Raw genomic sequence first — 26,799 nt, forward strand, 5'->3', positions numbered from 1 at the left:
AACGCTGTGATTTCAAAGCTCAGAATTTAGTTCAGGCTGTATCGAAATGGCGGTAGTCTTGTCTTGCGCTTTATGCCTACAGGTTACGGACAGAGTAACGCTAGCCAAAAACGATGCAGAGAAAATGTATTAGTTAAAATGTTCAAATAGTCTACATGGGCTCATATATTTAATATTATCTAAAGAACAGACGTTCAAAGTAGGCTAATGAATATATTGGAGGTTTGCAGTCCTTTAAATCTTGAATCCAAACGGTGAGTATCATGTACTTCTAGATTTAGAGTGTATGCATTAGACCATGTAGCCTACTATACTGACCTACTCTACAATAAATAAATAAAATATGACTCCTAAAATAGTTTAATAGTAATGATAGCCTAATCAGAGGAAAAGTATGCAAACAATGATTGGTTTACTGCTTTGCCTGTACACTTTGAACAATCCAAAGTATAATAGCAGTGTAAGCTTGTTATTATCCCTACCATTTTGACATGGCAATCTTAATATTTAATTTAAATGACAAATGCCTTGCTTCAGGATCCTTCATTTTATTTCCATATAGTTATCATGCAAAGGGGGTAGTTTACTATGCACCAGAGGGGTGGGAAACGTCGTTGCCTAGGAGGCCTACAAGTTGGTTCAGTGATGTAGACCTACTATTGAAGCAGTGACTGAAATGTATGGAGTTGCGATCACCCTCTCAGTAACATGATGAATATGATAATTCCCAGAGAGAAAGGAGAACGGTTTAACAGTCTACACTTTCTAATGCGGTCATTTAAGTAGTCTGTTTAGTGTATCAGTGGTGCATCATGGGTCGATCATTTTGGCCAGTTGATCGTTTTCTAAAAGCTCTTTTTAATGTTGAGAGCTAGAGTTGTTCACTGAAAACTAGTGCACACCATTCTACAAGGGAGATGCTATGTCCCTATTCTCTACCCTCCTCCCAAAGTAAAATGTGCACTTGCACACTCCAAGTCATTGATTTTTGCATTGAATTGGTGTAAGAATTGTTTGGAGGGAGTTACCACAATTGTTAACTTACATCCATGACGGGAAGTGTGCAAGTGCATACTTCGAGAGAAGGGTGGAGAACCAGGACAAAGATTCTAGAGAGGTCTTCACATTTCTTACCCACCCGGTCACACTGGCTTCATGGCTGCTGGCTGGGAAGGAACAGGAACTAGAACCGAAATGAGAGAGAGAGTACAGACAATGGAATTTTCTGTGGCCGTGCCAACTTAGTGGACTGACTGTGAACGTGTGTGTGTGTGTGTGTGTGTGTGTGTGTGTGTCAACTAGGGTACTACTGGGTCATGTTTACATCCCCTCATCCAAATGAAGGGATTGTGAAGTTATGCATAAAACACGTTATGCATTTAAAACAAATAAGTAAAGTCAATTTACATAAGGGGACTGGGTCATCTAAAGGAGACGAATTCGAGTCTTGTATCTTGGGTCTAACGGCTAGTTACGGTCATGATGGAACCAGAACACGAGAGCAGCCATGAAGTACTGGCCAGGCTTTTATAGTGGAGGAACAAAGAACACAAAACGCCAACTGAGAGAGGTCTTGACCGTTTGTAAGATTTTAATCTGTGGTTACAGTAGTAGGGAAAGTTGTGTCGTGATTAGGACTGAGACAGGGACACACAAGGATGTGTGAGGTAGAGGGAAATGGAGGTGAAGCAAGAGCGAGACAAAGGGGACTAGGAAAACGGGTGCGTCAGGGTAAGGGGGTGGGGAAAGAGGTCAATTTTCTACCTAATCTATGGATCTGTGCAAATATCTAGACCACAGCATACCCATAGCCTATGGGAAACACTATAAACCTCACGACAGATGTATCCTGTAGTACCATCACATCCAACAGAACACAGTGAATGGTACAGTAAGGACCACACTCCAGAGGGAAAATCACAGAGTTATGCAATAGTGGAACAAAAAGCACAGTTATACAAAAGTACTTATCTTTTTAAATACATCAACTTTATTCTTTCATGGCATAACAAAACAAGAGCGATCACAACAACAAACATCTATAAGGGAACATGTATTGTGCAGTGTATTGACTGATAAAATGCTACCCCCACCCTAGTACAGTAATCCCTCATTACAGTAACCTAAGAACCAGGGTTGGGGTCATTTCCATTTTAATTCTGGAAGTACAATGAAATTCCAATTCTTTTAAACGCTTTTAAATTACAAATGTGGAATTTGGTTTACTTTCTGAATTAACCCAACCCCGCTAAGAACAGCCATGATGTCTATCACAATGTGGGTGGAGAATATTATTTTGATCAGTCTGACTGCATGAACAATAGTGCCCCCTCTTTTTCTACTCTTAACCTGTCGATGGGACTAGATCGGATGGTATCCAAGCCGAATCCACCATCCGTTTCACTATCGTTTGAAGCATGGCAGGGTTAGGGTCAATTCAGAAAGCAAACCACATTCCAATTCCGAATGATCCACATTGAAAAGCAGGGAAGACAATTGGAATTCCAGTGTACTTCCTGAAGTGATTGGAATTTAAATGAAAATTGACCTCAACCTGGGAGGGTGGATCTAGCATGGACACCAGATAACAAGGGATAACTTTAAGACATTACAGAGCCTATTAAACACAAATATAAAAACAATTAAGGGCGAACACATTTAACACATGTAGATTGTCTGATTTGATAAAGAAAACAGGTTTAATTCCACTTAGCTATGTGAAATACAGAGACTGATTGTACTAGATATTCTAATTTGACGGGAATATTCATTTACAGTGACTAACTATTGACAGTAAACAGTGACTAACTAACTATACTTCTTACTAAGAGATTAGGTTGCAACAAGAGTATGAGTGCTCAGAGAGGATGGTGTGGGGGTTGGGGGAGGGAGGGCAGGTTAGTGAGTGATAGATGGATTATTTTGTCACATTTTTATTAGATTTATTTAACCTTTATTTAACTAGGCAAGGGATAGAAGGCAGTTGATGGTAAAAGCTATACAGCAACGTAGGCACTTGCAATTGATTCATAGCGTATAATTATTATTATTATGAACTTAAAATAAGTCATTTTCAATCCCTCCATGTCAGATGGGAGGGATACATTTAATGGTCTTTGTCGACCCCTACGGGTACTGTTAAAGCCAGGCTGGGTGAAATGGGCTGAATTGTTTACGTGAGCTTTGCTGCCCCCTATAGGTTTACTCAGAAAACTTATTCAACACAACATAGGGTCATGCAGTGGAAAGGCATGGGTAGTTGGATAACGTCTATCATTGCAGTACTAATGACAATTTAAAAAATAGTACCTGTTTCAATGCATTTCAGATGCATTAACTAACTAGACTGGAGGTATGCTCAACAGAGATCTGATCACATTAGCCTTGCTTTAAAAAAAATAACCACTGTCCATTTCCTAATTTCATCCTCCTTTTGGACCAAAACATCTTGAATGGTCAGGGATAGTTTGGAGTGGATGATGAATTCCAATATATGTGGCACTGTCTTTTTGTTTGAATGTGTGTGTGTGTGTGTGTCGCATTGCCTGGTCTAGTCAAATCCTTGCCAGTCACTCTGTTCAGAGTCATACTCCAGCTCCACTCCCACACAACGCACTCCTTCCAACAACATGGGTGTACCATGGTGACGGTCTGGAAAACACAGAGAGAGAGAAACAGAAAATAAAAGGGGAGAGAAAGAAAGAGATAAAATACCATTAGGTTATTTATCAGAAAGGGGTTAGTCTACAACATCAGACCAGTGCCAGTCCTCTATTACAGTGTGTTGCTAGTAAAGTAGAGCGAGAGAGAGGGTCAGTAAAGCCCAAAAGGATTTAAGCTGTGTGATCTGTTTCCCGGCCCAGTCACAAACACAACATTCCCTTCCCTCCTCTGCCTGCCTACAGACGTTTATGTTCGCCTCCCCACTCTGTACCTACGTCCCAAAATCACACCCTATTCCCTATGTAGGGCACTACTTTTGACCAGGGTCCATAGGGCTCTGGTCAAAAGTAGTACACCAAATAGGTAGTAGGGTGTCATTTGTGATATTGCATGTGAATACGAACGCTCCCATCTACCCATCTAACAAGCTCCCCATTTATGTGCGGTTCACTATGTTTTACTCAAGTTATCACATTATTGAAGTCATCAGTGATGCTTAACCCATGCTGTTCAGACTCTCCAGGAGGTGGCAACAGCACACTACTTCATAAATTGTTCTCAACCTATTATCCAAACATGAATTGTTAAGGAGCAGTATCCGACTCCTAGGCGCTAGACTGTTACTCAATTCAACAACACTACACCATTGCCTTGCCTTGTTTGGGAAGACAATGACTAGCTGGCTACAATAAAACTAAACTGACACACCCAGAAATAACTGGTATTTCGGTTGAATTGTTCAACTGACCATGTATCCCCTTCCCATTTTTTATTTAGAAATTATATTATTAGAGAAAGAAGGGAGGGGGTTTTCAGCACTTGTGTACACAGGAAATTATGAGGGTTCACTGTACAGCGTGGTTCTCAAACCTCTCCTCAGGGACCGCAGACAGACCCCTTCAGAGCACATACAGCAAGATACAACACAAGTACTCATTTTTAGGACGGACAGAAGGTTTGTAATCGTTCCAAGATGGCGTAACAGTGTTGTGTTTGCCTTATTCCATGCAAATAGACGTTTATTTTTTCTCGTATACATTTTAATCTCACTTTTTATCTATGAACTAAATATACTTTCCTGCAACCCACCTCACCCAATTTGGTACAGATCTGATATTTTTATTCCTTATAACTGGAACCTCCATCAGGAGCTAGCCAGCTAACTTGCTACTAGCCTTTGTTAGCCACGGCTAGCGGTCTTCACCTCTTAGCTCGGACACCGCCAGAGCATATCGGACAGGTTCTCCTTACCACATCACCGGATTCCTGCCACTCTGGAGCATTACACCGGATCATCGCAGCTAGCTAGATGCTACCGATTGGCTACTGTTAGCTAACGCCTCTGTCCCGTAGCAAGCACCAGTTAGACTTGAGCTAGCCACGATCTAGGCCCATATACCAGCTAATTCTAGGGCTACAATATCTCTTTTGCCAATTGGTTTGGACCCTTGTTTCTGGACCCCTTAGTTTTATAAGCGTCATGTTTCCCACTTGCCTAGCCTAGTACTGACTACAGAACGGCTCCCTGACTCACCTATTGCTGTTCTTTGGACCCTATGATCACTAGGCTACACAGCTGATGCCCCCTGGACTGTTCCAATAACACGGTACCCCATTTTGTTTATCTGTCGGCCCCAGCCTCGAACTCAGGTCCTGTATGTACCCAACTTTATGCCTCTCTCTAATGTCAATATGCCTGGTCTCGTCCTTATTGTGTTATTTCACTATAGAGCCCGCAGTCCCGCTCACCTTGCCTTAGATAGCTCTTTTGTCCCACCCCCCACACATGCTCACCTGGCTTAACACACTCCGCCAACCCTGATGTCCTAGCCGTGTCTGAATCTTGGCTTAGGAAGGCCACCAAAAACTCTGAAATTTCCATCACCAACTACAACATTTTCCGCCAAGATAGAACTGCCAAAGGGGGCGGGGTCGCAATCTACTGCAGAGTTCTGTCATGCTATCCAGGTCTGTGCCCAAACAGTTTGAGCTTCTACTAAAAAGCCACCTTACCAGAAATAAGTCTCTCACTGTTGCTATAGGCCCCCAGTTGTGCCCTGGACTCCATATGCAAATTGATTGCCCCCCACTTATCTTCAGAGTTCCTACTGTTAGGTGACCTAAACTGGGATATGTTTAACACTCCGGCAGTCCTACAATCTAAACTAGATGCCCTCAATCTCACACAGATTATCAATGAACCAACCCCAAATCCGTAAACACAGGTACCCTCATAGATATCATCCTGACCAACCTACCCTCTAAATACACCTCTGCTGTCTTCAACCAGGATCTCAGCGATCACTGCCTCATTGCCTGCGTCCGTAATGGGTCCGCGGTCAAACGACCACCCCTCATCACTGTCAAATGCTCCCTAAAACACTTCAGCGAGCAGGCCTTTCTAATCGACCTGGCCCGGGTATCCTGGAAGGATATTTTCCTCACCCCGTCAGTAGTGGATGCCTGGTTATTCTTTAAAAGTGCTTAAATAAGCATGCCCCATTCAAAAAACGTAGAACTAAGAAAAGATATAGCCCTTGGTTCACTCTTGACTTGACTGCCCTTGACCAGCAAAAAACATCTTGTGGTGTACTGCATTAGCATTGAATAGACCCCGCAATACGCAATTTTTATGGGAAGTCAGGAACCAATATACACAGTTTTTCAGTGAAGCAAAGGCTAGCTTTTTCAAAGAGAAATTTGCATCCTGTAGCACAAATTCCAAAAAGTTTTGGGACACTAAAGTCCATGGAGAATAAGAGCACCTCCTCAAAGCTGCCTACTGCACTGAGGCTAGGAAACACTGTCACCACCAATAATCAAGAATTTCAAGAAGCATTTTTCTACGGCTGGCCTTGCTTTCCACCAGGCCATGCTCTCCTTCCAGACTCACATTAAGCATCTCCAATCCAAAATTAAATCTAGAATCGGCTTCCTATTTCGCAACAAAGCCTCCTTCACTCATGCTGCTAAACGTACCCTTGTAAAACTGACTATCCTACCAATCCTTGACTTCGGCAATGTAATTTACAAAATAGCCTCCAACACTCTACTCAGCAAATTAGATGTAGTCTATCACAGTGCCATCGGTTTTGTCAGCAAAGCCCCATATACTACCCACCACTGTGACCTGTATCCTCTCGTTGGCTGGCCTTCGCTTCATATTCGTTGCCAAACCCACTGGCTCCAGGTCATCTATAAGTCTTTGCTAGGTAAAGCCCTGCCTTATGTCAGCTCACTGGTCACCATAGCAACACCCACCTGTAGCATGGACTCCAGCAAGTATATTTAACTGGGCATCCCCAAAGCCAACTCCTACTTTGGCTGCCTTTCCTTCCAGTTCTCTGCTGCCAATGACTGGAACGAATTGCAAAAATCACTGAAGCTGGAGATGTATCTCCCTCTCCAACTTTAAGCATCAGCTGTCAGAGCAGCTTACCGATCACTGCACCTGTACACAGCCCATCTGTAAATTACCCACCCAACTACCTCATCCCCATATTGTTATTCATTTTTGATAATTTGCACCCCATTATCACTACTTACACATCATCATCTGCACATCTATCGCTCCAGTGTTAATGCTAAATTGTAATTATTTCGTCACTATGGCCTATTTATTGCCTTACCTCACTAATCTTACTACATTTGCACACACTGTATACTGATTTTTATATTGTGTTATTGACTGTACGTTTGTTTATCCCATGTGTAACACTGTTGTTTTTGTCACACTGCTTTGCTTTATCTTGGCCAGGTCACAGTTGTAAATGAGAACTTGTTCTCAATCTGGCCTACCTGGTTAAATAAAGGTGAAAAAAAAGAAAAAAAAGTGGTGACTACAAGTTTTAGTTGCATGAAAAGTGTGCAGGTGATCAGATCTTACAACGCCTGGAGAAGTGTTTAACATCTCTCAGGAACCACACTGACATGATACAGAAATCTTCTGAGATCTACACATGCTCACATCTCAAAGTACTGCTATATCATTTGTCGCTAAACACTTTTCCAGGCATTGCGAGATCTCCTGCACAGCGTGACTGCAATGAAGACAACGTGGAACAAATTGGTTTTGTTATCATGGCTGTAACTGTAGACTTACCTGCTGCGGGGTGAAGTTCCCCTTGGTACAGATCTAGGATCAGGTCATCCTTCGTCAATCCCAATCTTATCCAAAACAGAGTCTAGGGACAACTTCCCCCTACACTTACCCATGACGCGGGCTTGAACCTTGACCCCCACACAGACTTCCTCCTGGCTCTCACTGACCAGCATCAGCTCCTCACATAGCACGCCCTCCTGGTGGGCCATGTACTCACACGTCACTCTCAGACCACCTGGGGAGGGGGGGAAGAGGGGAGGAAGGGAGAGCGAGAGAGAGAAAGATACTTGTTATGACTGCAATAATTGTATTGTTTGTTGACTTTTCCCTCTATTTTTTCTGTATTTCTCACTTCTTACACTCAATTAAGTATGGTTGTTTCTCTTGAATGGGTAGAGTGGACAGAGATGCCAGACTCACAGGGCCAGGGGAGCGAAATGTCTACCAGAGTGTAAAAACTCTGGGGTCAAGCACATTAAACACAGCTGGCCAACACTACAAATAACACACACAAAAGTAGAAGGTCATGGTATCCCAGCAGATGGTGAAATGGAATGGCACAACAAACTGAAGTCAATGCTAGAACAAACCACTGTAGTGAGTAAGTGGTAATAAAAACCCTCATTACAAACTACAGAAACCCCCTGGGGGATGTTAGCAATCTTTCAGTGTTTCCTGTACATATTAGATGTCCGGCTACTATAAAGAATGACTGATATGAAGGTCTGGTCAACTGGAGAAAGATCAGTGAATTTCAAAAGGGTTTGGATTCTGGGTGTAGGGAAAAGGCTGTATCTGAGGGTTGGGCTGACAGCTACAGTAAAACCGAAGCGTAGGCTAGTAGGTCGAAGTAGCTGGGGCTGGAGTCTGGGGTTAGATGGACAGGTGGGACTGGGACCGGGACTAGGGCTGAGGCCGGCTTGACCAAGACTCTGACATACCCTCTGCTACAGGAGTGATATTGGTGATGCAGATGTGCTGGTTGGGTACAGGAGCTGGACACACAGCCTTCCCCAGTGACGGAACCTCAGGGAGGTCGAAGACAATCTCATACTTGTGCTGGGTCTTCAGAAAACCAACCTGAGGGTGGGGGGGGGGGGGATGGACGGGAGACAGAAAAAGAGACTAATTCAGTTACCATATACACAAATGCCCAGGAAAGGCATTTTCAAGCAATAAAAGATAGAGCTACCCTGCAAAGAAGCTTCCTGTTTTGAACATGCACATCCTTAAGTTTCATCTGATGACAAAAATTGCTACAAAAATAAACTTGCTTTTCTCTCTCTGATAAACATCCTTTCTGGTTCATGTAATTTCATAAAAACGGCAATGCAATTTAACAGCAGCAAGAAAGAGAGAGTGAAGATTAAAAAAAATATACAAATAAAAATGGCGAGCAAGCAAAAAAAGCTGCCAGAGAAGAGATAAGGAGGGAGAAAAGAGCAAGCCACAGGAAGAGAGGAGCCAAAAGATAACGCTCAGCACTTCCAGGGAGTCTCGAATGCCTCAAACAAGCAACCCAAGCCTCAAATGCCCCTCTAGCAACGTCAAACAAAACACAGAACAAGTGAAGGAGATCAAGAGGGAAGAGTGTTTCTTTCACAAACAAACCCAGTGCTTTGATTATACAGCTATGCAACGTATCGTCCATCTCCAACCACCCCACACACTACAGCCCACTACATCTGATTGACACAAGCCCCGTTTGCCAGTCGCGACTCTGGCTACGGTTGGTCTACCCCCCCCCCCCGCCTGTTTCCATGGCAACCCTGAGGTTCCTAGTGGGTAGATGAGAACTTCAGACGCACGGCACATTCAACCCTGCCGTCTGTCTGGTGGACCCCGCTTCCCACACCAGGGCAGTGGAATAGCACAGTCAGACCAGCACAGTCATACTGCCCAGGCCTACTGTTACTGTTCTGCAGAGACTACAGAGGTTCTCTGATCCACTTCAATGCCCGGTTCCACATCTACTTGTGCTGTATAGCCAACTTGGCAATTTGCAGCAGAAACAGATCTGTGACCAGGCTAATGGCTCCTAAAACAGTCCAAAAAAAATGGGGCTAGCTACTAGCGAAGTGTAGACTAGTTTAGTTTACTAGGATCCCCCTTAGCTTGTTGCTCATGCAGCAGCTACTCTTCCTAGGGTCCACTAGCTATGGAGCCCAGGAAGTGTAGCTGAGTTTTTCTTGGACAGGTCACGTGGTCAGGATAAACTCAGGGCCCTAACGTGAACAGTTGATGGTTGGAGGGCTATGGGAGCAGGAAGTAAGGAGAGATCTATCTGGCATAAGTGTAACTGAACCTTAAAAACAGAGACCGGAAATTAGAAGAAATGAGAGAAAAGCCTGTCTCCTCCCCTTAGTTGTCATACAGGGACGTAGTTTCAAAATGGCAACACTTGCTGTATTGACTTTTACAAGTAAAGAAGAGTGACTGTGGGACCACTAGAGATTTCGAAGGGGTAAGTTTCAGAGTATCCTGGCTCTCTGGGTGTGCCGTTTATGCTTGTTATGGTCATTATCACGTCAGACATGTTAAACAACAACAAAAAACACCTTGACCATGAAGTTCCCATCGGGCTGAGGGATCACCATGACGACAGAGTCGTGGAGCTTCTCGTCAAAGTGGACATGGGAGGGGGTGCCGGCGGCAGCAATAGCGGTGGTTGGCTCTTCTGAGAAACTGACGGCCCCCGCCTTTGCCGCAGAGCCTGAGGAGAGAACAACTACCTCAGTATACATAAACAACAGCGTTGACACACACACCTTCAGTCACAGCACACACACACAAATCACACACTAATTGCAAGTCCCTCTGGTCCAACAGTTCACGATGCAAGCAATTTTCTTATGCCAGTGACACTCAGGAATAAGTCACAAAAATAAAATGGTTTTCTTTACAAGAGAGAAGAACAGGGCAACTTGAATGTTTTGATTGTAATCCAACTTATTCTCTGCCTGTCTGAGGTGCTTGTCATTCTGGTGCCTTCAATTGTCTGGGAAACTCAGATCCCTCTTACACGGAACAAAAATATCAAAGCAACATGTTGATATAAATGCTGAGATAATATATTTCAGAAATGTTCCATATGCACAAAAAGCTTATCTCAAATGTGCACAAATTTGTTTACATCCATGTTAGTGAGCATTTATGCTTTACCAAGATAATCCATCCCCCTGAAAGCTGTGGCATATCAAGGAGTTGATTAAACAGCATGATCATTTCACAGGTGCACTGTGTGCTGGGGACAATAAAAGGCCAATCTAAAATGTGCAGTTTTGTCACAAAACAGGGCCACAGATGTCTCAAGGGAGAATACAATTGGCATACTGACTGCAGGAAGGTCCACCAGAGCTGTTGTCAGAGAATTTAGTGTTAATTTCTCTGCCATAAGCCGCCTTCAACGTCTTTTTAGAGAATTTGGCAGTGCGTTCAACCGGCCTCACAACCGCAGACCACGTGTATGGCGTTGTGTGGGCGAGCGGTTTGTTGATGTCAACGTTGTGAACAGAGTGCCCCATGGTGGCGGTGGGGTTACGGTATGGGCAGGCATAAGCTACGGACAATGGAATTTTATCGATGGCAATTTGAATACGTAGAGATAACATGACGAGATTCTAAGGCCCATTGTCGTGCCATTCATCTGCAGCCACCACCTCGTGTTTCATGATAATGCACGGCCCCATGTCGCAAGGATCTGTACACAATTCCTGAAAGATGAAAATGTCCCAGTTCTTCATTGGCCTGCATACGCACCAGAGCAAGATTAAGGTAACTTCCCAAAGTTCTCCGGTTTTTCAGAAATCCTGGTTGGAGGATTCCCGGAATTCCTGCTTATACTCTAGTGATTCCAATCTTCCCATTTCTGGAAAACCGGGGAATTTGGGGAAAGTTGCAGTACAGAAGAACAACAGAACTGTTATGGAAGTGTGATGTATAAGATGCGTAACTCTTGCGACGCCCCAATCATCTCTCCTTCCTCCCAAAGGGTACACTTGTTCCCTTCACTGATTTGAAAGGAAATTACTGGTATAAAAATATGGTTGAAACGCCCTCTACCCCATGCCTCGACCAACCCAATGCTATAAGATTTGTGGGAGCTAATAAATGTGTACACTTCAGGAGAAATTATTGGAACGCACCCTCTGAGTAGCTCTGTAGCTCTGTGTCCACTCCAATATGAAGCCTAGCTACTAGGCTACACTACATTTGTGGATTCAGACAATACTAAGAGATCCACAGTCTTTTAAACAAGACCGTTTGGTTAATCCACATTCTCTGGACACCAGCCCAGACAGCACTTTGGAGCATTTAAGTGAGCCTGCCTTGGGACTATTCCATTGTGCCAGTCGATGTCCTTCCAGGACTCTCGCTCTCTCCCCCTCCATTCTACATCCTAGACACATAAAAAATACATTGAGATGAAACCAAATAGAAAGTCTCTCATTCAGTCTGTAGCTTAAATTAATCAAAGTGAGGACAAAGACCCAGGGAGAGCTGAGCTCTGTGTGCAGAAACAAAGACCCAATCATCTCTTTTGGACGGGGGTATTAATGACAGTGACCTGTCTCCCAGGTGGTGTTCTCTTGCTGTGTTTCTATGAGCTTCCCTGAACAATTCCTGCTTATCTGTCATGTGCATCATATTCATTCACACTGTCACTCACAGACACACTTCAGGCTTAATTCAATCAAGTCCACATTGTGGTTTTTCCCAAAACTAGAATCCCTTCAAATTACACGCATCCAAAGACTAACTGGATAATTGTAGTTCTCAGACTAAAGACGTAGTATGTGTGCATTGTAAACAAAGACATTGCATACGTAAACATCGCCATTTAGGGGTTGGATTGAATTCCAGCCACTGTCTCCCAGGTCTTATTCTCTTGTCTCATGTTGCCTGTACCCTTCCTGATAATCACTTATTTAAATGACACACTTACTAAGTATTTGTATACTGTAGTGCTGTTATAACATAGGGGAGGGTGAGAGAGGGAGAGCCTTTACCATCTCCATGCCAATCCCTCCCGTGATGTTGCCACAAAGCCTCCGAAATCATAAACAACAAACACACTTTTGAAGTACCTACTTACTCTTCCTAGCAGTAGCCATGCCAGGGTCAATCCTACACAGAATCCACCCGTCACAGCCTGGTCATCTCTATGGCCCAGCCTCAAAACAACCCTGAGAAAGAGAGACAGACAGAGAAAGAGGATAAAGGACAGGATTCAATGATAAAGTATGAAAGCTGCCTCCCAAGTGGTGCAGTGGTCTAAGGCCACTAGAGATCCTGGTTCGAGTCCAGACTCTGTTGCAGCCGGCCGTGACCGGGAGACCCATGGAGCGGCGCATAATTGGCCCAGTGTTGTCCGGGTTAGGGGAGGGTTTGGCTGGTAGGGATGTTCTTGTCCCATCGCACACTAGCGACTCCTGTGGCCGGCCGGGCGCAATGCACGCTGACACAGTCGCCAGGTGTACGGTGTTTCCCCCCCGACACATTGGTACGGCTGGCTTCCGGGTTAAGTGAGCAGTGTGTCAAAGAAGCAGCGCGGCATGGCTGGGGTTGTGTTTTTCAGAGGACGCACGGCTCTCGACCTTCGCCTCTCCCGAGTCAGTATGGGAGTTGCAGCGATGGGACAAGACTAACTACCACGAAATTGGGGAGAAATACGTCAAATTTAAAAAATAATGTAAATAGCGAGAATCCATAGTTGATAAAGCCATTTTGGACGTATTAATTAATGATATATACCCATTGATTCTTGAAGAATATAAATTAAAAATGCCTCATAAGCATAATAAACTGTCGTACCCCATCAGAACCCAAAATATGCACTTGTTTTACACCAATGGTGTTCGTACAATGTAAATGTAAAACAAACACTGTATAGCCGCAAAACGAGGGCCGGGACAATGCCAGTATCGCGGCAAGGAAACAAAACACAAAGCGGATTGAACTTTAGTTAATTTAATTTATAAGCTTATAGCGCGCAATATTTTTACATACAGCATGTTATTAAAAGGACCAAAGAGTTTAGTCTCCTTTGTGTGTGAATTTTGGCATCTAAAAAAAATTGTGATAGTACTCAAAACATGGTTAGAACTATAATTTTGATATCGTGGATGGTCACTCCTTGCGTCCATAGCTCAGTCTATCAATTTAAGAGTGGTCACATTTGTCCCGTACCTCAGCGTTTTACCAAAACAGAGGGGCGCTGCTTTGTTATTGGTAAGGACTCTAGCTTTAACACAAGTAGGGAGGGCAAGAAAGAAAGAGCTAAAAGAAGAAAGGAAAAGGTGACGTAACCATAATGAAATCAGGAAATAAATGCTTCTGAAAGACAAGCTAATATTTGTCTTTAATAAATCCTCACCCCAGGTTACTAATTCTGCAGGTCAAACAACAGCACCCAGCTGTGTGTGCCAGGCTCCATCTCCAAGGGACTGTGACTTGAATTAAATAAAAACAACAAACATTCAAAGAGGATTACATGTACACAGAGGAGATTCAGATGGTTAATTATTACATTTTCAGAGAAACTTCTCTCACAGGTTTCTGTAAAAGAAAGCACAAAATATTACCCGAACAAAAACCAAGATAGCCAGGCTTCCTAAAAGGTTGTCGAAGGACACAGCACTCTTAGTGATTGAAATTACGTCAAGTGAGGGTAATTAGGGGGGGTGCTGACATACTATGAAAATTAACAAGTTGCTCTGACTAACCAGCCTGAAAATAACTTAGGTAGGTTGAGGTGACCAATGACTAGTTTTTATCCTGCAAAGAAGGAAGGAGCATCCATAAGGGAGGTGACTAAAGCAAGTTATTTTTTTACAACAAAATCTAAATTTATGTAAATGGATTGTTATACAAGGGTTCAGACACCTTTTTTGTGATTTCACATGAGAAACTAACCCCAAACAGCAAATCCCTTCCTCATCCTCATTGTGTAGTATGGGGGCCCGAAAAAACATGAACAAAGGCCCAAATACGGCCTTTTAGAAACGGCAAAGCTCTCAGTATAGGGATGCAGGTCTTAAGATGTTGTTGTACACATGAAATTGTGTCCTTACGAATTTTATCTGCAATGTTACATTCCCTTTTGCACTACTTGAGCCATTTCCCTTATCCAGCTATTCCATTCTCTGTGTAGCTACAGGTAACTGCCAAAATAAAGGAAACACCAACATAAAGTGTCTTAATAGTGCGTTGGGCCAGAACAGCTTCGATGCGCCATGGCATAGATTCTACAAGTGTCTGGAACTCCCTGTGTGGAAGCACCCCATGCGTTCAATATACTTTGTATCCCTCATTTACTTAAGTGTTTCCTTTGTTTTGGCAGTTACCTGTAGAATGGACGGATCGATATCGCTCGAGTCACAAAAAAATGGAATATTACACTGCGGATTAAGTTCAGAATGACACAGTTTTTTGTGTACAACAGCTAAAGACCTGCATAACAATTTATTTTTCCTTCATAACAAAAACTGAAGATTCTCAACTAGAAGTAGCTTAAAGTTAACTAGCTTGCTAGCCTAGCTGGGCAAGTTAGCTAGCTAGTTAACATTACAATCCCGTACTGAACTTTGAAAGCCATCAGCTAAATCATATCTTTTGGTATACACACAGTCAAACAATTTCACCTATGCCATGGTAGTCACTGCTAGACTGGTAGCTACCGTCAGCAGAGTAAACATGTTTGTTTGTTCATTCTATCTTTGACTGACGTTAGCTAACTTAATGTTACCAAATAAAGAGCATCTCAATTTGGTAGCCATCTCTTCCACCTTGTCTGGAAAACACTCAGTTACTAAAAATAGAATTGTTGATATAGCTAAATCACTCTCTGTGTGTTGGTAGCAATGATGAATGTGTATAACATTGTCTGTGGTTAGTTAGTTGGTTCTCAGTCTCAAGCTGGCTAGCAATGTTGCTGCTAATTTAGTGATGCTAGTTAGCTAAACAGCAAGCTGACAATATTGAAATGTCCATGTTAGCTATGCTTAGTCTAAGACATACAACAATGCACAATTTAACCACCCCACTAATTGTGTATTGTTGTGCATTTTGTTGTAGGTGGTACTGAATCTGATTCCACAAACATGTGCTTCCAACCCCTAGTGCTGCACAAGGTGGAGGTATATTGGTCAAAATATTTACAAGCTGATGATGGTTAAGATGACACAATTTACAGTAAGCACGGAATAAACATGAAATGGTAGTGTTTCTATTGCTGAGTTATGTTATGGGGTTACAGGTGGATAGAGGTAGCCTGAGGACCACAGAGTACACAAGCATGAGGGAGCGGACATACCTTGCGGTTATGGAGCACATCAAGATTGTGGGACAGAAACTAGCAAGAGACACGGAAAGGTGGAAAATCAAGACTACAACAGTCATGAAACAAATCACCTCATTATTTTATCTGCAGATTCTCAAAACGCAATACAAAGACATGTCTACAGAAATCCCCTGTAAAGGGCTGCTATTGACAAGAATGATCTGTCAAAGTCGTTGGGCTGGGGGAGGTTTACAGAGTACTTTGAGATGAAGTTTTTTTTTTGGACACACCTACTCATTCAAGGCTTTGTCTTTATTTGTCCTATTTTCTACATTGTAGAATAATAGTGAAGACATCAAAACTATGACATAACACATGGAATCATGTAGTAACCTTTGACTGGTACTGTACCTATGCGAGTAAGGCATCTCAACTCTGGCATACTTAAGAAACAAGTGCAGGCACAATCTCAATGCTGAGCATGACCTCGGGTTACGCTGTCAAATGCAGATAGTCTGGGTAGCCATTTGATTAGTTGTTCAGCGGTCTTATGGCTTGAGGTAGAAAAAGGAGCCTTTTGGACCTAGACTTGTCACTTGCCATGCGGTAGCAGAGACTAGGGTGGCTGGAGTCTGGACATTTTTAGGGCCTTCCTCTGAGACCACCTGGTATAGAGATCCTGGATGGCAGGAAGCTTGGCCCCAGGGATGTACTGAGCCATACGCACTACCTTCTGTAGTGGCTTGTGGTTGGGTGCCAGGCAGTGATGCAACCAGTCATGATGCTCTCGATTGTGCAGCTGTATAACTTTGGCAAATTTTTTCAGTCTCCTGAGGGGGAATGGGTTTGTCGTGCCCTCTTCATGACTGTCTTGGTGTGTTTGGAACATGATAGTTTGTTGGTGATGTGGACACCAAGGAACTTCGAGCTCTCGACCTGCTCCACTACAGCCCATTCAATGAGAATGGGGTTGTGCTCGGTCCTCCTTTTCCTGTAGTCCACGATCATCTCCTTTGTCTTGATCACATAGAGTGAGAGGGTTTTGTCCAGGCATCACACTGCCAGGTCCCTGACCTCCTCCCATAGGCTGTCTCATTGTTGTTGGAGTTCAAGCCTACTACTGTTGTGTCGTCAGCAAACTTAATGATGCTGTTGGAGTCGTGCTTGGCCACGCAGTCGTGGGTGAATATGGAGTACAGGAGGGGATTAAGCACGCACCCCGAGGAGCCCCAGTGTTGAGGATCAGTGTGGCAGATGTGTTGTTGCCTACCCATACCACCTGTGGGCAGACCGCCAGGAAGTCTAGGATCCAGTTGCATTGGGAGGTGTCTAGTCTCTTAGCGATGAGCTTTGAGTGCACTATAGTGTTGAAAACTAAGCTGTAGTCAATGAACAGCATTCTCACATAGGTGTTCCTTTTGTCCAGTTGGGAAAGGGCAGTGTGGAGTGCAATAGAGATTGCGTCATGTGTGGATCTGTTGGGGCGGTAAGTGAATTGGAGTGGGTCTAGGGTTTCAGGGATGATGGTGTTGTGAGCCTTGACCAGCCTTTCAAAGGACTTCATGGCTACAGACGTGAGTGCTACGGGTCGGTAGTCATTTAGGCAGGTTACCTTGGTATTCTTGGGCACAGGAACTATGGTGGTCTGTTAGAAACATGTAGATATTACAGACTCGGTTAGGGACAGGTTGAAAATGTCAGTGAAGACACTTGCCAGTTGGTCAGCGCATGCTCCGAGTACACATCCTGGTAATCCATTTGGCCCTGCGGCCTCGTGAATATTGATCTGTTTATTAAAGGGTCTTAAATCACATCGGCTACGGAGAGCGTTATCACACAGTCGTCCGGAACAGCTGGTGCGCTCATGCATACTTCAGTGTTGCTTGGCTCGAAGCACACATAGAAGTAATTTAGCTCGCTGGTAGGCTCGTGTCACTGGGCAGCTCGCGGCTGGGCTTCCCTTTGTAGTCCGTAATATTTTGCCAGCTCTGCCACCCCCAACGAGCATCAGATCCAGTGTAGTAGGATTCAATCTTAGTCCTGTATTGACACTTTACTTGTTTGATGGTTCATCAGAAGGCATAGCGGGATTGCTTATTAGCTGTGTGATGTGATTATTCAATTTATTCCAGGTCAAAATTAAAATTATTTATTGTATTTTAACAGCAACAATTCCAACCTAGACAGATATGTAAGAGTGTTTTTAAATTGGGAAGAATAAACATGAATTGCTATTTATATGGGTATTTCCAGTGGTGTAAAGTACTTAAGTAAAAATACTTGAAAGTACTACTTAAATCGTTTTTTGGGGTTTCTGTACTTTACTCTTTTTTTACTTCACTACATTCCTTAAGAAAATATTGTACTTTTTACTCCATACATTTTCCTTGATACCCAAAAGTACTCGTTACATTTTGAATGCTTAGCAGGAAAAGAAAAGTCAAATTCACGTACTTATCAACCGAACATCCCTGGTCATCCCTAATGCCTCTGATCTGGTTGGAGTGTGCCTGTGGCTTTCCGTAAATAAATAAAAAACAAGAAAACAGTGCCATCTGGTTTGCTTAATATAAGGAATTTCAAATGACTCAAACTTTCTCTTTTGATACTTAAGTATTATTTTCAAGCAAATACCTATAGACTTTTACTCAAGTAGAATTTTACTGGGTGACTTTTACTCGTGTCATTTTCTAAACTCAGCAAAAAAGAAACGTCCTCTCACTGTCAACTGCGTTTATTTTCAGCAAACTTAACATGTGTAAATATTTGTATGAACATAAGATTCAACAACTGAGACAAACTGAACAAGTTCTACAGACGTGTGACTAATAGAAATGGAATAATGTGTCCCTGAACAAAAAGGGGGGTGGGGGGGGTCAAAAATCAGTATTTGGTCTAGCCACCAGCTGCATTAAGTACTGCAGTGCATCTCCTCCTCATGGACTGCACCATATTTGCCAGTTCTTGCTGTGAGATGTTACCCCACTCTTCCACCAAGGCACCTGCAAGTTTCCAGACATTTCTGGGGGGGGGGATGGCCCTAGCCCTCACCCTCCGATCCAACAGGTCCCAGACGTGCTCAATGGGCTTGAGATGCGGGCTCGTCGCTGGCCATGGCAGAACACTAACATTCCTGTCTTGCAGGAAATCACGCCCAGAATGAGCAGTATGGCCGGTGGGTCATGTCAGGATGAGCCTGCAGGAAGGGTACCACATAAGGGAGGAGGATGTCTTCCCTGTAACACACAGCATTGAGATTGCCTGCAATGAAAAGAAGCTCAGTATGATGATGCTGTGACACACCGCCCCAGACTATGACGGACCCTCCACCTCCAAATTGGTCCGCTCCAGAGTACAGGCCTCGGTGTAAAGCTCATTCCTTCGACGATAAACGCGAATCCGACCATCACCCCTGGTGAGACAAAACCGCGACTTGTCAGTGAAGAGCACTTTTTGACAGTCCTGTCTGGTCCAGCGACAGTGGGTCTGTGCCCATAGGCAACGTTGCTGCCAGTGATGTCTGGTGAGGACGTGCCTTACAACAGGCCTACAAGCCCTCAGTCCAGCCGCTCTCAGCCTATTGCGAACAGTCTGAGCACTGATGGAGGAATTGTGCGTTCCTGGTGTAACTCGGGCAGTTGTTGTTGCCAGCCTGTACCTGTCCCGCAGGTGTGATATTCGGATGTACCGATCCTGTGCAGATGTTGTTATACGTGGTCTGCCACTGCAAGGACGATCAGCTGTCCATCCTGTCTCCCTGTAGCGCTGTCTTAGGCTTCTCACAATACAGACATTGCAATTTATTGCCCTGGCCACATCTGCAGTCCTCATGCCTCCTTGCAGCATGCCTAACGCATGTTCACGCAGATGAGCAGGGACCCTGGGCATCTTCTTTTTGTGTTTTTCAGAGTCAGAAGAAATGCCCCTTTAGTGTCCTAAGTTTTCATAACTGTGACCTTAATTGCCTACCGTCTGTAAGCTGTTAGTGTCTTAATGACCGTTCCACAGGTGCACGTTCATTAATTGTTTATGGTTCATTGAACAAGCATGAGAAACAGTGTTGAAACCCTTTACAATGAAGATATGTGAGGTTATTTGGATTTTTACAAATTATCTTTGAAAGACATGGTCCTGAAAAAGGGACATTTCTTTTTTTGCTGAGTTTATTAAGCTAACTTTTACTCAAGTATGACTGTTTGGTACTTTTTCCACCACTGGGTATTTCATTTCGATTTGTTTTTATCTACACTGCTCAAAAAAAATAAAGGGAACACTTAAACAACACAATGTAACTCCAAGTCAATCACACTTCTGTGAAATCAAACGGTCCACTTAAGAAGCAACACTGATTGACAATACATTTCACATGCTGTTGTGCAAATGGAATAGACAACAGGTGGAAATTATAGGCAATTAGCAAGACACCCCCAATAAAGGAGTGGTTCTGCAGGTGGTGACCACAGACCACTTCTCAGTTCCTATGCTTCCTGGCTGATGTTTTGGTCACTTTTGAATGCTGGCGGTGCTTTCACTCTAGTGGTAGCATGAGACGGAGTCTACAACCCACACAAGTGGCTCAGGTAGTGCAACTCATCCAGGATGGCACATCAATGCGAGCTGTGGCAAGAAGGTTTGCTGTGTCTGTCAGCGTAGTGTCCAGAGCATGGAGGCGCTACCAGGAGACAGGCCAGTACATCAGGAGACGTGGAGGAGGCCGTAGGAGGGCAACAACCCAGCAGCAGGACCACTACCTCCGCCTTTGTGCAAGGAGGAGCAGGAGGAGCACTGCCAGAGCCCTGAAAAATGACCTCCAGCAGGCCACAAATGTGCATGTGTCTGCTCAACCCGTCAGAAACAGACTCCATGAGGGTGGTATGAGGGCCCGACGTCCACAGGTGGGGGTTGTGCTTACAGCCCAACACCGTGCAGGACGTTTGGCATTTGCCAGAGAACACCAAGATTGGCAAATTTGCCACTGGCGCCCTGTGCACTTCACAGATGAAAGCAGGTTCACACTGAGCACGTGACAGAGTCTGGAGACGCCGTGGAGAACATTCTGCTGCCTGCAACATCCTCCAGCATGGTCTGGTGTAACAATCTGTAGCTAAGAGAACTGGTGATCAGCAGATTATGGGAGAGGTGGTCATAAAGAAATTGCCATTCCAAAGAAACATACAGTAAGTTCAGGGAATACTTGTAAAGCTGTGTTTATTATGAACTGCTATTAAACTCCTCTTGAGTTATCTGCTTTAAATCCAACATAATAATGTCTAATCCCTCGAAAGAGACAGTTCACAGGATTCAGTTCTGCTACAAGAAGACCAGGCACCACACGGTATTGTCTGCATACTCTATTGTAGAGTTTGAACAACAGTTGAACCGTGCCAGCATAACATCAACATGAGGATAGTTGAACTTGCGTGCACATATCTTGCCTAACAAAGAAATATGGCATAACTCTCAACCTTTGCACAGTAACCAGGCGATACAAATTAGTCTAGGTATGTAAGCAGACAGTGGATACCTACAGCCATGTATATCAGGCATGCTTAGGCAAATATTTTTTATAGTACAACCAGCTTCAGTTTTAGAGATTTTACAAAAGTTAATTGTAGTATTGTTTCTCCTCACTGTTTGCTAGTAAATGTATTTTGCTAGATATGCAATACTTGTTACTCTGTTTGGAATCCTATCTTGTGTCATGCCTAAAATTTTGTGAGATTGAAATGCATCCAAGGTCATAATCACAACCAATGTCAACCTTCATCAATGACGTTACATAGCTAGCTGGTAAAATTATTTACAGTTGCTGATGTTACATGTTTGCTAACAAGTTACAAACTGAGAGGCGTGGCTAACTAGCTAGCCAACTCCAGTCATGTGCTAACTTTTGCTGGTAAACCTAGCTTTAGGTGGCTGGTTGTAACATTGTAGGTTGCAGTTTAGTAGCTAGCCATAGCTACGACTAAAAAGGAAGAGGTTTCACAATCGAGATACAAATCGGTGATCTTTTGTAAAACCACTATTTTTAGTCATAGATATGGCTACTGGTAGTTGTGTACCTAGCTAGCTAAATTAGCAAACAGAAAAATACATAGATTTCCCCCCACTGTATCACAGTATTATGTTAGCCAGCAATACACCATTTCGGTTTGAGTAGATAATCTAAAGTTAGCTTGGTGGCTTGCAGGAAAAAAATAACTAGCTAGGCAAATGCATGTCATCTGCCCTCTTGGTGCTGGTATCGGCTGTAACATCAGCTGAGCTTCTAACGTTAGATAAATCCAAATCTTTGTTTCGAATCTTCTTCGCTATATTCCGGTAGAAACATGCATGGTTGAATGTCACCATGTAGCTAACAGATGCTCCATCGTCAATATTTGTGTTGATGAGAGGAATCACTTGAAGCCATTGTGTTAGGTCAGATCTTTCCATTTTTACATAATTATTCAGACCCTTTGCTATGAGACTTGAAATTGAGCTCAGGTGCATCCTGTTTCCATTGATCATCCTTGAGATGTAGTGTCACGAATATTACCGAAGGTGACTCCCCTTCTTGTTCGGGTGGCGCTCGGCGGTCGTCGTCGCCGGTCTACTAGCTGCCACCGATCCTTTGTTCTGTGTTCGTTTGGTTTTGTCTAATTGGTTTCACCCGTTTCTTGTTTGGTTATTAGGGTGGGGTTATTTAAGTTCGTTCAGCCTGCTTCTGTTTGTGCGGGCTTGTTCGTCTGTATGTGTTAGAGTGGTTTGTGTTTGCATTTCGGGTTTCTCGCTGTCCTTTAATTTTTCACCTTATTGTTTTCTATTTTGTTCCTGTGATTTATTCTGGACATTAAAGCGTGTTTTTCCCGCATCCTTTTGCTCTCTGTGGCTGACTCCACACCTATTCACTCATTGAGCGTTACATGTAGAACTTGATTGGAGTCTACCTGTGGTAAATTCAATCGATTGGACATGATTTGGAAAGGCACACACATAAGGTCCCACAGTTGACAGTGCATGTCAGAGTAAAAACTAAGCCATGAGGAATTGTCTGTAGAGACAGGATTGTGTCGAAGCACAGATCTGGGGAATTGTCCCAAAACAATTCTGCATCATTGAAGGTGCTCAAGAACACAGTGGCCTCCATCATTCTTAAAGGGAAGAAGTTTTGAACCACCAAGACTCTTCCTAGAGCTGGCCGCCCGGCCAAATTGAGCAATCGGGGGAGAAGGGCATTGGTCAGGGAGGTGACCAAGAACACGATGGTCACTGACAGAGCTCATCCCTACTGCCTCTGATCTGGCAGACTCACTGAACACAAATGCATCGTTTGTAAATTATGTCTGAGTGTTGGGAATGCACCCATGGCTATCTGTAAATTTTAAAAACAAGAAAATGTGCCATCTGCTTTGCTTAATATAAGGAATTTGAAAATTATACTTTTGATACTTATGTATATTTTAGAAATTACATTAACTTTTTATTTGTTTATTAACTAGGCAAGTCAGTTAAGAACAAAATTCTTATTTACAATGGCGGCCTTTCACTTTTACAACTTTCTATTTGGTATCTATCTATACCTTTACTCAAGTATGACAATTAGGTACTTTTTAAAAATTGTTTTACCCCACACACCGCTACTGCTTATAGCTGACTAATACAGTATTCCATTCAAACCAATTGCATAATGAGATATATGTAGGGCCCAGGACCGAGTTTGGGAAACCCTGGCCTAGAGCAGATACACTTCAAACACCGGCAAGCCTCATTGCGCAAAATAGTATGCCGTATTATCTGGATTTGTATGCAACAAAAGTTCAATATTCACCTTCTGTTATTATTTCTGTCAAGCCGTTTACGCTCACAGTTTGACGCATACATTCGACAAATCCAACGTATGCGCCACATCGAACGAACTGCAGCTGCATCTGCAACGTAATGCTGCAAGGCACACGCAGCGTTTCATTGGTAATTCATGTAATTCTGGTGTACCAAAATACAAAATTACTGTCGGTGTGTTCGAAGCGTTTAACAAATCACCTACGCTACCAGTGACTATTGTGAGTTCTAAAAAGGCTTTCTCTCACTTGAAATAAGTTTAGTCTACTAGTTAACTGAACCTTTTGGTAGATTTACGTAAGTTAATGTACATTTAGTAAAAAAAAAAAAGATTATTTGTGTACAAAGATTAGTTTATAGTCTGATATTTCTATAATAAGCGGCTACGTCCTGAAACGAGTTTGCGCCTGCTGTCTTGACACGTGCTGTCTATTCGGACTTGGAGTTCGACAGTGCTGAGCAAGTGGCAACCGTAGAATTACTAATTTAATATAGGATCTCTATGGTAGCAAACTCAGTTTGGAAATAATTATCACCGTATTTTGGTCTCCAAGAACTCACCTTGTAAATTCTGCAATTGAGGTTAAATGCGCACACAGTGCAGTTAGTGTCCTTGTCAGTTGAGTCCAAGTCACTGAGAGACAAAATAATATGGGACCTCAAACAACGAAGAAGGATGAGCAAATAACGCATACACTCCACTGAGCTACGAATCAACTCCCCTTTCGCCGGATTTCGACCGGTGCCAACTTCCGCATTTGTCACGTGGTTTGCAATCCAATTCAGGAGATAGTAGTAGCTATGATATACAGTAAATTCACACAAATCAAGTCTACATTAAGAACTGTCAAAGGTGCATCGGTCGATAAAGTCTTTCCAACCACCTACATTAATTGTATTATGTTGCCCCTTTGTGGCTGCTTCTTGTAGCTGACGTGAGGATGAGATTCAGCAATTTGGAGGACAGTGGAAATTGATCAAAACCAACGCGTCTCTAATCTCATCAGAGTTTTATATAGTGATGGGTGGTTCGCGAATATGTAAACACAGCCTGTAGCTGCCGTAATAATCTCATCATGTAGGCTATCTGTGCACCCTTTATCTGCGAGTTGTTGGCTAGAGTGCACATGCCAATACCAGAGTGGGCACAATTGCTATATAGCACAACATGTTCAAGGAAACCATTAGTAGAGTTGAAAATATGATGGAAACACATTTAACTTGTATTTTTTATTCGGTACAAATTGTTTTATTTTTAACCATCACTCCTGTGTTCCAATGGCACGTTGTGTTAGCTAATTCAAGTTTATCATTTTAAAAGTCTAATTGATCATTAGAAAACCCTTTTGCAATTATGTTAGCACAGCTGAAAACTGTTGTGCTGATTAAAGAATCAATAAAACTGGCCTTCTTTAGTCTAGTTGAGTATCTGGAGCATCAGCATTTGTGGGTTCGATTGCAGACTCAAAATTGTCAGATACAAATCACTTGCATGCTGACATGGTAGCCAGGTGTACGGTGTTTCCTCCGACACATTCGTGTGGCTGGCTTCCAGGTTAAGTGGCATTCCAGGTTAAGTGTCAAGAAGCAATGCAGCTTGGTTGTGTTTCGGAGGATGCATGGCTCTCGACCTTTGCCTCTCCTGAGTCCGTACGGGAGTTGCAGCGACTACCAATTGGATACCATGAAATGGGGGGTAAAAGTAGAACATTTTAAACTTAAAATAAATTGAGATTTGTCAAAGTAGCCACCCTTTGCCTTGATGACATGGCATTCTCTCAACCAGCCTTACCTGGAATGTTTTTCCAACAGTTTTGAAGGAGTTCCCACATGCTGAGCACTTGTTGGCTGCTTTTCCTTCACTCTGCGGTCCAACTCATCCCAAACCATCTCAATTGGGTTGAGGTCGGGTGATTGTGGAGGCCAGGTCATCTGATTCAGCACACCATCACTCTTCTTCTTGGTCAAATAGCCCTTACACAGCCTGGAGGTGTGTTGAGTCATTGAACTGTTGAAAATCTAATTATAGTCCCACTTAACGCAAACCAGATAGGAGGGCGTATCGCTGCAGAAATCACAGACTGTGTCACTAGTAAAGCACCCAACACCATCACATATCCTCCTCCATGCATCATGGTGGGAACCACACATGCAGAGATCATTTGTTTACCTAATCTACGTCTCACAAAGACACAGCAGTTGGAACCAAAAATCTCAAATTTGGACACATCAGACCAAAGGACAGATTACCACCAGTACACCACTCGTGTTTCTTGGCCCAAGCAAGTCTCTTCTTTTTAGTGGTGTCCTTTATTAGTTATTTGTAGCAATTCGAACATGGCCTGATCTATGTTGTCTCCTCTGAACAGTTGATGTTGAGATGTGTCTGTTACTTGAATTCTGTAAAGCATTTATTTGGGCTGCAATTTGTGAGGCTGGTAACTCTAATGAACTTATCCTCTGCAGCTGAGGTAACTCTGGGTCTTCTTTTCCTGTGGCGGTCCTCATGAGAGCCAGTTTCATCATAGCACTTGATGGCTTTTGCGACTGCACTTGAAGAAACTTTCAAAGTTCTTGAAATTTTCCGTATTGACTGACCTGCATGTCTTAAAGAAATTATGGACTGTCGTTTCGCTTTGCTTATTTGAGCTGTTCTTGCCATAATATGGACTTGGTCATTTACCAAATAGGGCTTTCTTCTGTATACCACCCATTCCTTGTCACAACAAAACTGAATGGCACAAATGCATTTAGAAGAAAATAAATTCCACAAATTAACTTTTAACAATGGCACACCTCTTAATTGAAATGCATTCCAGGTGACTACCTCATGAAGCTGGTTGAGATACTGCCAAGAGTGTTCAAAGCTGTCATCAAGGCAAAGGGTGGCTACTTTGAAGAATCCAAATATAAAATATATTTAACGCTTTTT

At 43.2% G+C, this 26,799-nt stretch overlaps 1 protein-coding gene across 2 annotated transcripts; it reads right to left on the reverse strand.

The window, feature by feature from the left end:
- Nucleotides 1-1,562: 1,562 nt before the first annotated feature.
- LOC139378903 (adipose-secreted signaling protein-like) lies at nucleotides 1,563-24,618 on the reverse strand. 2 transcript variants are annotated; one of them, XM_071121495.1, is made up of 7 exons: nucleotides 24,429-24,566; nucleotides 14,142-14,217; nucleotides 12,861-12,951; nucleotides 10,324-10,478; nucleotides 8,707-8,845; nucleotides 7,875-8,000; nucleotides 1,968-3,651 (listed from the first exon to the last, which is right to left on the reverse strand). In XM_071121495.1, exons 3-7 carry the CDS (start codon nucleotides 12,877-12,879, stop codon nucleotides 3,551-3,553), a joined length of 540 nt encoding a protein of 179 aa, XP_070977596.1. In that variant the 5' UTR covers nucleotides 12,880-12,951; nucleotides 14,142-14,217; nucleotides 24,429-24,566; the 3' UTR covers nucleotides 1,968-3,550. The 2 variants fall into 2 exon arrangements, with proteins under 2 accessions (XP_070977595.1, XP_070977596.1); XM_071121494.1 differs by lacking the exon at nucleotides 14,142-14,217 and having other exon boundaries at nucleotides 1,563-3,651; nucleotides 24,429-24,618.
- Between the last annotated feature and the right edge of the window lie 2,181 nt (nucleotides 24,619-26,799).

Source organism: Oncorhynchus clarkii, chromosome 21 (assembly GCF_045791955.1).
Source record: "Oncorhynchus clarkii lewisi isolate Uvic-CL-2024 chromosome 21, UVic_Ocla_1.0, whole genome shotgun sequence".
Classification (NCBI taxonomy): domain Eukaryota; kingdom Metazoa; phylum Chordata; class Actinopteri; order Salmoniformes; family Salmonidae; genus Oncorhynchus; species Oncorhynchus clarkii.

Excerpts from the sequence above, each read along its gene's own strand:
- LOC139378903 (XM_071121494.1), bottom strand. Across the intron at positions 8,846-10,323 it reads ATGGGAACTTCATGGTCAAG|GTTGGTTTTCTGAAGACCCA; the intron begins GTGTTTTTTGTT and ends CCCCACCCTCAG. Across the intron at positions 3,652-7,874 it reads GGTTCAAGCCCGCGTCATGG|ACCGTCACCATGGTACACCC; the intron begins GTAAGTGTAGGG and ends TGTGTTTTCCAG.